Raw genomic sequence first — 12,243 nt, 5'->3', positions numbered from 1 at the left:
AACTACTGAAGTTGTGGAGTGCAGGAATGGTAGTAATTAATTTATATGTAACATGGTCCCTCAAGCATCAATGTTTTAAGAAAATCACAAACAAGAGAAAATCTGTAGATGCTGAAAATCCAAGGAACACGCACAAACTGCTGTTTAAGGATGTCATTTAAGGGATAGATATGAGTGTGAACAGCCTTTCTTTTAATTATGTCTTAGTTTCTTTTACATCCACTAGATAAGACAAAGGATGCTTCTTGTAATTTCCCCTGTGAAAGTCAGTACTTCCCTACAACTGAACTGAAGTGGATGTCTCTGACCTGGGGTTTCATTTCATAACTTAGTGAGGGTGCTATAACTGAGACAAAGTTGTAACTTGTATTTTGATCTACTGTAAGGTTTTGATTGATTAAAATTTAACATGTTGAATACGCCAGGGCAGAACAAAGTGTCTGGTGATGCAGTGAATTAGAATACTGTTCTTAATCAATGAGATTGAGAGTTTTCCTTTTCCCTAATCCTATAAACACAATGAGCTCACACTCTTTCAATCCAGATCACAATAGACCAAGAATTATTATGGATTGCTGAAACAATTTTATCTGTGGTTATTTTAACAGGCACTGCTTGGCATTTAATGAAGTTCCAGGACACATTTGAATCCTGTCAAACTAAATTTGACTTTGTCAATCTAGAAGATAAAAGATTGATAGAACATAATTTGCTGAAGCTTTCTGACTTCTTCCCTACATTGATTAGTCAATTGGAAGAGACAGTGAAACTAACAGCAACACAGAATGAAGGGGAGAAAGAAAGCAATCTCCCAGATATCAGGTATTACTAATTGTACAGTTTCATTACTTGTTTCTCTCTCCACAGGTGCCATCTGATTTGCTCAGTATTTTAAGGATTTTCTGTTTTAATTTCAAATTTGCATGTTTATGTTTAATTATTTTCTTATTTCAAGAATGAAGTTAGAAAGCATGTTCACAAATCTCTGGTAAAATATTTAAATCCCAACAAAACCAAATTTTAACAATTATAAGCAAATAAAAATTATTTTTAAATAGTTATAATCACAGAATATAACATATAAAATGCTTTTAGTCATAGTCATACTTTATCAATCCCGGGGGGAAATTGGTTTTCGTTACAGTTGCTCCATAACTAATAAATAGTAATAGAACCATAAATAGTTAAATGGTAATATGTAAATTATGCCAGTAAATTATGAATAAGTCCAGGACCAGCCTATTGGCTCAGGGTGTCTGACCCTCCAAGGGAGGAGTTGTAAAGTTTGATGGCCACAGGCAGGAATGACTTCCTGTGACGCTCTGTGCTGCATCTTGGTGGAATGAGTCTCTGGCTGAATGTACTCCTGTGCCCACCCAGTACATTATGTAGTGGATGGGAGACATTGACCAAGATGGCATGCAACTTAGACAGCATCCTCTTTTCAGACACCACAGTGAGAGAGTCCAGTTCCATCCCTACAACATCATTGGCCTTACGAATGAGTTTGTTGATTCTCTTGGTGTCTGCCACCCTCAGCCTGCTGCCCCAGCACACAACATTTTATATTCCAGAATAACATGATGCTGAAATGAATTAAGTTTATATTTGACTCTAACTCTCTCTTTCTCTCTTTCCTGTGGGTGAACAGTTGGATTCCTCACACATCAGAGGTATGCAAAGAGAAAATAAATTAAGAGTTGAAACCACAACTGATATCATAGATTTAAAGATAACAGAGGAATGTCTGGCTAACTAAACATCTCTGACAATGAGTTATTTATAAGTTATTCATATAAATTGGAGATTTCTGCATCAAATACAGACATAGTATAACAAATCATTGACAACGACTAAATCTATGATTAACAGTGAAAATGTGGATTTTTGCCAGGAGATTCAAAACAACCAGAACTTCATGTTTTGAAGTCTCTGTTTTAACACCCCCTTTCTAAACTGTGTATTCAAACCTTCATATATTATGTGTTTCTGCACAATAATCTGATTGTTTAGCATGTCCTGACAGGCACAGATTGTGCTTATTGTAGATACTTAGTCCTTCCGCTAAAGGCTTAGGTGCGCATAGAAACATCTTTCCATTGTGTTTGGTGACTATTACTTTCCTTAACATCTACGTAATAAAATAAAACAATCCTTTCTAATGGATAAATTTTAATTTAACTAATTGACTCACTTTAACCAGAAAGAACTGAAATGTAAGAATATTCCAAATTATAATTTACTTAGAAAAACAACAGGTGTCTATTTTCGTTGTTTTATGTAGGTGGTTGATATTTTGAAATGTCTGTGTTCCCTGGGTTAGCTTTTTGGAAAATTATTTTTGTGATTTTTTTTCAGTGAGTTTCAGTTAGTTGGCTAATTGTCTTGTGTGGCTGATGACCTTCCACTCAAGATGCTTTCTGGCAATTCATATTGTCTGTTGTATCAGTATAGCCTACCTTACTGAATTTCATAAATTTCTTCTCCACTGCCCCAACTCCAGACTGAAGTGTGCATTCCTGAACTCAACTGTTTTGACACCTTCCTATTCAGATTGCTTCTGTGATATTTCAGGCAACTTCTCTTCCGCACATCGCACCTGGGAATGGGTTTTCATCTCGTAGAATAAAAAACACACATTTCTACTTCAGATTGTGACACTATCTCCTCATTGAGGTTAACACCGCCATTATGAAGTCTTAGGGAGAGTATTAGGTAAGCGATACTAATGGGATCCAATGATGGGACCTTGGCTGACCCTGGACTGGACGTAATCCATGGTCATAGAGCAGTAGTTCCAGTAGCAGAAGGATATAGGAATACACTTTGAAATTAGGCAGAGCATCTTGCTGGAATGAAGGTAGCCTTTGAAGAAAGGGATCAGGTCAACTGGGTGGCTGAATTAAAAACAACAAATAACTTTTTAAAATTTTAATAGATCCTTCCCGATTGACTTCGTGATATGCTTTGGTTGTCACGTAGCTTTGCCTCATTTAATTCTGTAAGTTTCAAAGTAATTACCTTATTCCAGAGAAGAACTTGGAGAAGTGAATAAGATGATACAAGACTGGCTGTCGTCACTGTTTAAGATGATAAATCATGAGGATACCAAGCTGACGCAGCATGTGGGACCTTGTGGGACATATTGCTATGTTATAGGTGAAAAGTTGTTGCTGAAGATTTAAGTGCTATATTAGTTTTCCTTTAAATGCACCTGCCTTTGTCATAGCAACCAGTTCCGACTGAGGCAAACCCACATTATAGTCACTCAGTCAGGAGGTTTCTTCTTAACATCTCACTGAAGTAAATAACAGTCTTTTTTGATTTATGGTCTTGGAATGTTTTCCCTGCAAACAGCATTCTCAGAATACAATTACAGTTGCTAGGAAATGTGCTAATGGTAAAACAAGGAGGATGCACACCAGGTCAGAGACACAAGGTTGGAAAAATAACCTTCAGCGGGTCAAGCAGCATTTGTGGATGCAAAGTGTGATGGCCAATCTTGCAGGTCAAGACCCTTCATCAGGACTATTTGACATACTGAGTTCATTCAATGTTTTTTTTAAGCTCCACATACGAGGTGTGATCGATAAGTTTGTGCCCTAAGGTAGAAGGAGATAAGTTATACAGCTCTCGTTACGTGCACATGCAGTTCAACTCTTTGTTGAAAGTTTGAAGTTAATAACTCATCTCCTTCTACCTTAGGCCACGAACTTATCAATCACCCCTGATGAGTTATTAACTTCAAACTTTCTGCACAATCACTCAAAGAGTTGAATTGCATGTGCATGTAACGAGATCTGTATAACTCATCTCCTTCTACCGAGGCCACAAACTTATCAATCACCCCTGCTGTGGACTCTTTCTGGAGGTCCAAGATCCGTATGCTCCACGACCGCTGGACTAACTGTGTAAATGTAGGAGGGGACTATGTTGAAAAATAAATGTGCTAGGTTTTCTGAAATTGACTCCTTCTACCTTAGGCCACGAAGTTATCAATCTCCCCTCGTAAAGTCTGATTTATACTTCTGCGTCAAATCGACGTCATAAGTACGGTGTAGCCGCGAACCCTTCGCAGAGCCTACATGGATCCCTACGCCATAGCCTGACGTGCACCTCTCCTAAAATGTAACTATGCGTTGTGGCAGCGCAGACCGCATCAACTGTGATTGGTCAACTTGGTAGCATCGCATTTCCTCCTACACCGCAATAGCTTCCCATTGGGTGACTGAAGGACAGAGAAGGAACTCTGGCTGCAATGCTTTCCATAAAGCTTTACAGATCTCCGAAACTATGGAGGACACATTTCGCTTTTACGAAAAAAGATGCTCGCTTTAAACTTGTTTACCCCGGCAAAGACTACCATGACCATGAAGCCTTGCATGGGCAGGTGTGTGCGCATGCGCGACATGCCTGAATTACAGAGCGACGCAGACACACCAACGCACAAGTATAAATGCTCACAACGCATGTAGGCCACTTGCGTAGGTGACGGCGTCCATTTGACGCAGAAGTATAAATCAGCGTTAAGTTTATTTCAGTGCTGTTCTCATGATTTTTCTGTGTGTAACCCAGGGAAGAATTCAAGGGCTTTCCCAACTTTAAGCAGCTTCAATCATCAACTTGTCCATATTGACACTCAGTAATTGCAGGCAATATTAGGAGTCCAGAGCTCCATCTAACTAGAGCTAGTTCATTTCATGCCCACATCCTTAAAGAAGAGATGGTCACTGATTCCAACCTTTGCTGGAACAAATTGCTCAAAGACAAAAATATGGGCAAGGCATATTCATCCCATTTTATCTATGCATATTTGTGTTCTTGGGAGCACAGAAAGCTACAAATATCTGAAATGAAGCACTTGTGGAATGAAGTGTCCAGTGGGGGGATCTTGAGAAATATACTTGAGACCAGGTCCCAGTGCAGAAAAAACATTGAATGTCCTCGTAAGTTTGGTCAATGAGTGCATCGACAAAGACCTCTTGCCAACTACTGTGCAACTTATCACTACTTCAACAACATACACATGCAAAATTATGCACACATTTCTACCTGTGCAGATCTAGCAGACCCCTCATACAGACACATTGCAGTACACATTTGCCTTGAATTTGCAGAAGGGAAGATACAATCACTGCTTGCTTGGATGGGAGGATTGGGAAAGGTGGGGGTGAGGCCAGGAGGCACAGTGGGAGGAGAGTACTGTATATCCTGGTGGTATGGTGTGGTGGAAGACTTTTTTTTAATGTATGGAAAATAGAGATTCAACCTAATATGCACAAAAAGGCCAGAATGCTTGTGATCAATACCTGAAGTGTTGTTTGAACTGTCATTAAAGCTGAAGAAGTTTGGCGATATAACAAGGTAGAAATTCATTCACAAACAAGAGAAAATCTGCAGATGCTGGAAATCCAAGCAACACATAAAACTCTGGAGGAACTCAGCAGTCCAGGCAGCATCTATGAAAAAAAAGTACCGTTGATATTTTAGGCTGAGACCCTTTGGCAGGTCATTCTAGGTCTTGAGCATTAAATGAATAATGTACTGAGGTAAAATGATACAAAATTTTGAAACTGTTTAGTGCAGGGGTCCCCAACCTTTTTTGCACTGCGGACCGGCTTAAGCGTTTTCAGTGTTTTTGTGGCTATTTCAGGATATTCAGCCTTGACTTTGATCCGGAATGCCGGCAGAGATGTTATGTCAAACATACTTTTCAGCCCACCGTAATTTGCAAGCTCGAGGAATTGAATCTCCTTCCCGCGCTGACATGGATGACGCGCGGGTAATGACCTCGCGTGCGTAATGAGCTCAACAGTGGGCGTGACAGGGAATGAGGAAAGGTGCAGCTGACTCCTATCGTCAAATCATATCGTTTCGCTGCGGCCCGGTAGCGCATGCTTTGCGGCCCAGTACCGGTCCGCGGCCTGGTGGTTGGGGACTGCTGGTTTAGTGCATACAAAGGAGGATAAAATTCTATCCTGTCAAGTCTTATAATCTGGAGATTTGGGGAGAGGAAGGTAAATCTGAACAGGAAGTATATAGTAGGATAAAAGGCAAAAGAAATAAAAAAATGAGATAAACTTTCTTCATAATTTATATAACCAAAGTGCATTCCTGCTGTCCTGTTAAATTACCAGGTGCCCCTCTACAGTGTTGAATTGGCTGCCAACAGATCTTTACTGAATGCTAGTATTCCAAATTTCTGTTTGATGGAATTAAAATGGGTGGCCACTGGGAGATCCCGTTTTTTCTGGGGGATGGAACGTAGGTGTTTGAATGCTCTGTCCACCAGAAAAATCGGGATCTCCCAGTGGCCACCCATTTTAATTCCACTTCCCATTCCCATTCCAATATGTCCATCCATAGTCTTTTAAGATGAGGCCACATTTAGGTTGGAGGAACAGCACTTTATATTCCATTTGGGTAGCCTCCAGCCTGATGGCATGAACATCGGTTTCAAAACTTTTGATAATGCCCCACAAACCACCCCCCTCACCATTTTCCATCCTCTTTTCCCCCTCTCACCTTATCTCCTTACCTGCCCATGGCCTCCCTCTGATGCTCCCCCCACCTTTCTTTCTTCCATGGTCTTCTGTCTCTTTCACCAATCAACTTCTCAGCTCTTTAATTCATCCCTCCCCCTTCAGGTTTCACCTATCACCTTGTGTTTCTCTCCCCCCCGAGGAGATCTCCTGCTGGTTGTTGATGGAGTAACAGCCTTTTACAGTCGCTCCTACTTTACTTACTTTACTGTCTCCGAGATGTTTTGAAACCTTACTTTTAAAAATCATTTTGTTTTACTATGAGTACTGTGAGTACAAGGGGTGCCAAAGGTACTAAAGAAGAAGAACCTCCTGCATCTTTGGAAGGTATAATGGATTTGCTTCGCTTTACTTCTTTGTACTGTTGGTTGAGAGGAGTGGAGTCGTTGACACTAAGGTTTTCTTCTCTTCCATTTTTACGTTGTTAGAATTACCCAAGTCTTTTTAGTTTAGTTGACTAATTCTGTTTAGTTTAGTCTTTTTTTGGGGTGGGGTTTGTTTTTTTTTCTATTTTTTTCTTTTTCATGATTTTTCTCCAGTTTTTTTTTGTTTGTTTTTTTGTCCTTTTTTTGTCCTGTATTATTCATTATTATCCTACGTGATTGGGAATTCTGTCAATTTATACTATTTGGTTTTATAATTACTCATTTTAAGTATAACAATGTATTTCCAATAATTTTGTATTATTGCTATGTTATGTTTTTATTTTATGAAACTAATAAAAAGATTGAAAAAGAAAGAAGATTTGCTTTGAAAACACAGAAAATAATCCTCCGACAAGTTTCAGCAGTAGTTCCAACAACTCATAGTCATATTTTATTGATCCCGAGGGAAATTGGTTTTCGTTGCAGTTGCACCATAAATAATTAGATAGTAATGAAACCATAAATAATTAAATAGTAATATTTAAATTATGCCAGAAAATAAGTCCAGGACCAGCCTATTGGCTCAGGGTGTCTGACCCTCCAAGGGAGGAGTTGTAAAGTTTGTTGGCCACAGGCAGGAATGACTTCCTGTGACACTCAGTGTTGCATCTCGGGGGAATGAGTCTCTGGCTGAATGTACTCCTGTGCCCAACCAGTCCATTATGTAGTGGATGGGAGACATTGTCCAAGATGGCATGCAACTTGGACAGCATCCTCTTTTCAGACACCACCGTCAGAGAGTCCAGTTCCGTCCCCACGACATCACTGGCCTTACGAATGAGTTTGTCGATTCTGTTGGTGTCTGCTACCCTCAGCCTGCTGCCCCAGCACACAACAGCAAACATGATAGCACTGAAATTAAACAAATAGATGCAGAATTGGATTGTATTCAAAAAACCTTAACTGAACATGATAAACGAATAGAAGAGAATGAAGAAGCTCTGATGATTTTGGATGTGAAAATGGATGACCTACATAAGCTTTGTGAAAAACAATCTAAGTCTAATAAAAAATTAAGACAGAAGATTATCAATTTAGAAAACAGAAGCAGAAGAAATAATCTATGAATTCTGGGTCTTGAAGAGTTAATGGAAGGTGAACAGCCTACTGAATCCCTTGCAAGCTTTTCAGCAAAATTATTTCCTAAAATCTTAATGTCTTTACCTATGATTGATCGAGCTCATAGATTGTTTGTGTCTGGACCACCTGAGCAAGACCAGATCAGTGATAACCTGTTTTCATGAATTTCAAACAAAGGATCGTTTAATTCGTGAATCCCGTCGAAGAGGAATGATTGATTATAATGGTCAGAAGATCAGGATCGTCAAGGATTTTTCACCCATGGGCACGAAATGGCGTACTAGGTTCAAAAAGGTTATGTCAGAACTTTTTAACAAAGTTTTTAAACCTTCTTTTCGTTATCATGCTTGGCTCAGAACTATACTGAAGGATGGCTCTAAGGAATGGTTCCATTCGAGTGAAGAAGCTCAGAAATTCTTAAAATCAGAAGATTGTCTTGTGTTTCTGTGATATCATTCTGGAGGAACATTGTATCGTTTCTTAATGCATGCATTACTAAATGACAATAAAAGAGGACTGCGTGTCCTCATAATCTAATCTAATCTAATTAACTGTTCAGTACCTTTCTACATGAATAATTGCTTCTTTTACTTTTGGTAAACCTGTGTAGTTAACTCTCCTTTTGAAACTTTAAATGCTTTAGAGAACAAGATTTTAATGACTTAATATCTTGTGTGTTCGTATGGTTTGAATTTTGATAGGTTTTTTATTATTTTGTATTATACTTATTTTTCTTGAGGATTCTTCCTGTCAATAAGGCTTAGTTTGCGTATTTTTCATTTTATCATTTTAAAACTAATAATTAATCTACATGTGTTCTTGTTATGAGGGTTAAGTCTTTTTTCTTTGTCTACTGTTTTGTCTAGATTGGAATGCAGTTAACCTTGAAACTAATTAGGAGCTCGACCAGTAGGTTTTTTGGGAGGGTGACATCATTAGATTTAGCTGTCGGCTTTCTTTTGGCTGGCTTTCTGACTTTGGGAGGAGGGTGGGGGGGGATAAGTTTTTTTTTCTGGAAGCTGTTTTGGATTTTTAGCGAGATCTTTTGCTTGGTTACCACATTTCAAGGTTTATTGTTTGGTTTTAATATACATTCCAGTGGTTATTACTTTAACCTTTCTATTAAATAGTATTAAAAATGGATCAAACGATTAACTTACTTAGTCTTAACGTGAAAGTATTAAATCGTCCTGTGAAATGGAATAAGATTTTTGCATATATTGAAAAACTTACAGTTCCAATTATTTTTCTACAAGAAACTGATGTACAAACGTATGTAATTGTGACAATTTACGCCTTTTCAGTAAATGGAGAGGACTCCATTTTCATTCCTCTTCAGGCTAAGTCTAGGGGAGTTTTGATCTTTACAGATAATACAGTTCCCTTTGTCCAACATAATGTAGTGTCTGATATTAGTGGGCATTTTGTCATAGTGTCAGGAAAAGTAGATGATAAGTTAATGGTATTTGCTAATCTGTATGCTCCGAATACAGATAACCCAGGATTCTTTAAGCATTTTTTTTTTTCGTTTTTGCCAGATTCGAGCCTTTACTCATTGGTGATGGGAAGAGACTTTAATTGCTGGTTAGATCCATCTTTAGATCTGTCATCTTTTACACCAGCGACACTTAATAAATCAGCTTTGCTTATTCAATCATTTCTAATGAAATGTGGTATTGTTGATGTATGGCATTTCTTATATCCACTAGACAGGGAGTATTCATTTTTTTCTCATGTCCACCATACGTATTCCAGGATTGACTATTTTTTTATTGATAGCCACATGATCCCATTAGTTCGATCTTGTGAATATAAAGAGGTTGCTGTCTCAGATCATGCCCCTGTGCTTTTATCTTTAAATCTCCCTGGTTTTCCTCAAATAAACAGATATTGGCGCTTTAATCTAACTTTGCTATCTGATAAGGATTGTTTAAAGTTTCTGGAGAGCCAAATTATTCTTTTTTTTTTGAGGAGAATACACCGGAAGAGATTTCTAGTCTTATTATATGGGATGCTTTTAAGGCCTATATTAGAGGACAAATTATTTAATATACTGCAAGTGTCAAGAAAAAAGCTAATGAAGGGAGAATTGAGTTAGCTAATCAGTTGAAAGAATTAGACCAAAAATATGCCTTGGCTCCAGAACCTGCTTTATATAAAAGGCGTGTTGAAATTCAAACCAAATATGATCTTCTTTTAACTTATCCAATTGAAAGTCAACTCATAAAAGATAAAAGTCAATTTTATATTCATGGAGACAAAACAGGTAAATTACAGGCTAACCAATTAAAAACCTTTATAGCTAAGAGGTGAATTAAAGAAATTTGTAAAGCTAATGGTGATAGGACAACTGACCATTCAGAAATAAATGATATCTTTAGAGAATTCTATTCTAAACTTTATAGTTCTGACCCTCTGATAATACTAATATGAATAATTTTTTAGACCAATTAAACATTCCTACATTTACAGTTGGATCAACCTATTTCTTATGAGGAAATTGCCGAGGCTGTATGTTCATTGCACTCGGGGAAGGCTCCAGGTCCTGATGAATTTTCTGCAGAATTTTATAAGGCGTTTTCCTTACTGCTTATACCTCATTTATGTTCAGTTTTTTTGGATTCCTTTAAGTTGGGTAAGTTGCTACAGTCTTTCTATGAAGCTTCTATTTCACTTATCCTTAAAAAGAATAAGAACCCAAATGAATGCTCTTCATACAGACCAATTTCCTTACTTAAGGTTGATACTAAAATTCTATCCAAAGTTTTGGCCCGTAGAATTGAAAATATTTTACCATCTATCATGTCTGATGATCAGACTGGATTTATTAAAAATCGATATTCCCGCGTTAATATTCGTCATTTATTAAATGTTATTTATTCTCCTTCTAAGGAGATATCAGACTGTGTGATATCTTTAGATGCTGAGAAAGCTTTTGATCGGGTTGAATGGAATTATTTATTTAAAACCTTAGAAAAGTTTAATTTTGGGCCCGATTTTATTCAATGGATTAAATTACTTTATTTATCTCCCTCTGCTCGGGTTCTTACTAATTTTCAGAATTCCAACCTTTTTAAACTTCAACGTGGAACCAGACAAGGTTGTCCCTTGAGTCCTTTGCTCTTTGATTTGGCCTTAGAACCCTTAGCCATTGCTTTTCGAGAATCTAATGATATTATTGGTATTTTAAGGAGAGGTACTATCCATAAAGTTTCGCTTTATGCTGATGACCTATTACTTTTTATTTCTAACGTCAAGACTTAGTTACCTCCTGTGCTTTCTTTACTCTCTTGCTTTAGCCAGTTTTCAGGATATAAACTGAATTTACATAAAAATGAACTTTTTCCTTTGAATAATTTGGTATCAATTAATACTAACCTTCCTTTTAAAATTGTAAGAAATCAATTTACTTATTTGGGTGTAACAATTACTCAGAATTATAAACAGCTACTTAAAGAAAATTTTTTTACCCTTCTGAATTATGTAAAAAGGGCACTATCAAACTGGTCGCCCCTCTCATTATTGTTGATTGGCCGAATTAACTCTATTAAAATGAATATTTTACGTAAATTTATCTACCATTTTCAAGCCTTACCCATTTTTATTCCTAAATCCTTTTTTGACTCTCTTATTATATCTTTTTATATATGGAAAAATAAACATTCTTGACTAAACAAAGTTCATCTTCAAAAAGCTAAAAAGAATGGAGGTTTAGCTTTACCAAATTTTAGGTTTTACTACTGGGCAGTCAATATACGAAATTTTACGTTTTGGTCATATTATGTTAACCGTGAGGACTGTCCGATATGGGTTTCTTTAGAAGCTAACACTGTTAATAAATTTTCTATCATTTCTCTCCTTGGATCCCCCCTTCCTTTATCCTTAAGTAAATTAACTGATAATTTGGTAGTTAAACATACTTTGAGGATCTGGGTACAATTTAGAAAATATTTTGGTTTAATGGGATTTTCTCTTTCAAGTCCCATTTTTTCTAATTATTTTTTTAAACCCTTTATGACCAATCCAGATTTTAAAGAATGGGATAGATTGGGTATTAAGTGCTTCCAGGATTTGTTTGTTTGAGGAAATCTCCTTTTGTTTGAGTAGTTGTCAGCTAAATATAGCTCACCAAAAACCCACTTTTTCCAATATCTGCAAATTAGAGACTTTCTGCATTCTCATTTATATTCATTTCC

At 37.2% G+C, this 12,243-nt stretch overlaps 1 protein-coding gene across 1 annotated transcript in view; it reads left to right on the top strand.

The window, feature by feature from the left end:
• Positions 1 to 12,243, top strand: part of axdnd1 (axonemal dynein light chain domain containing 1) — a 170,616-nt gene that overhangs the window by 105,774 nt on the left and 52,599 nt on the right. The window contains exon 17 of the mRNA XM_063063999.1: positions 609 to 822. Within this exon, the coding sequence (XP_062920069.1) occupies positions 609 to 822 (214 nt within the window). The remainder of the gene's footprint in view (positions 1 to 608; positions 823 to 12,243) is intronic.

The sequence above is a fragment of the Mobula hypostoma genome, chromosome 12 (genome assembly GCF_963921235.1).
Source record: "Mobula hypostoma chromosome 12, sMobHyp1.1, whole genome shotgun sequence".
NCBI lineage: Eukaryota > Metazoa > Chordata > Chondrichthyes > Myliobatiformes > Myliobatidae > Mobula > Mobula hypostoma.
This window is presented reverse-complemented; position numbering and strand designations above follow the sequence as displayed.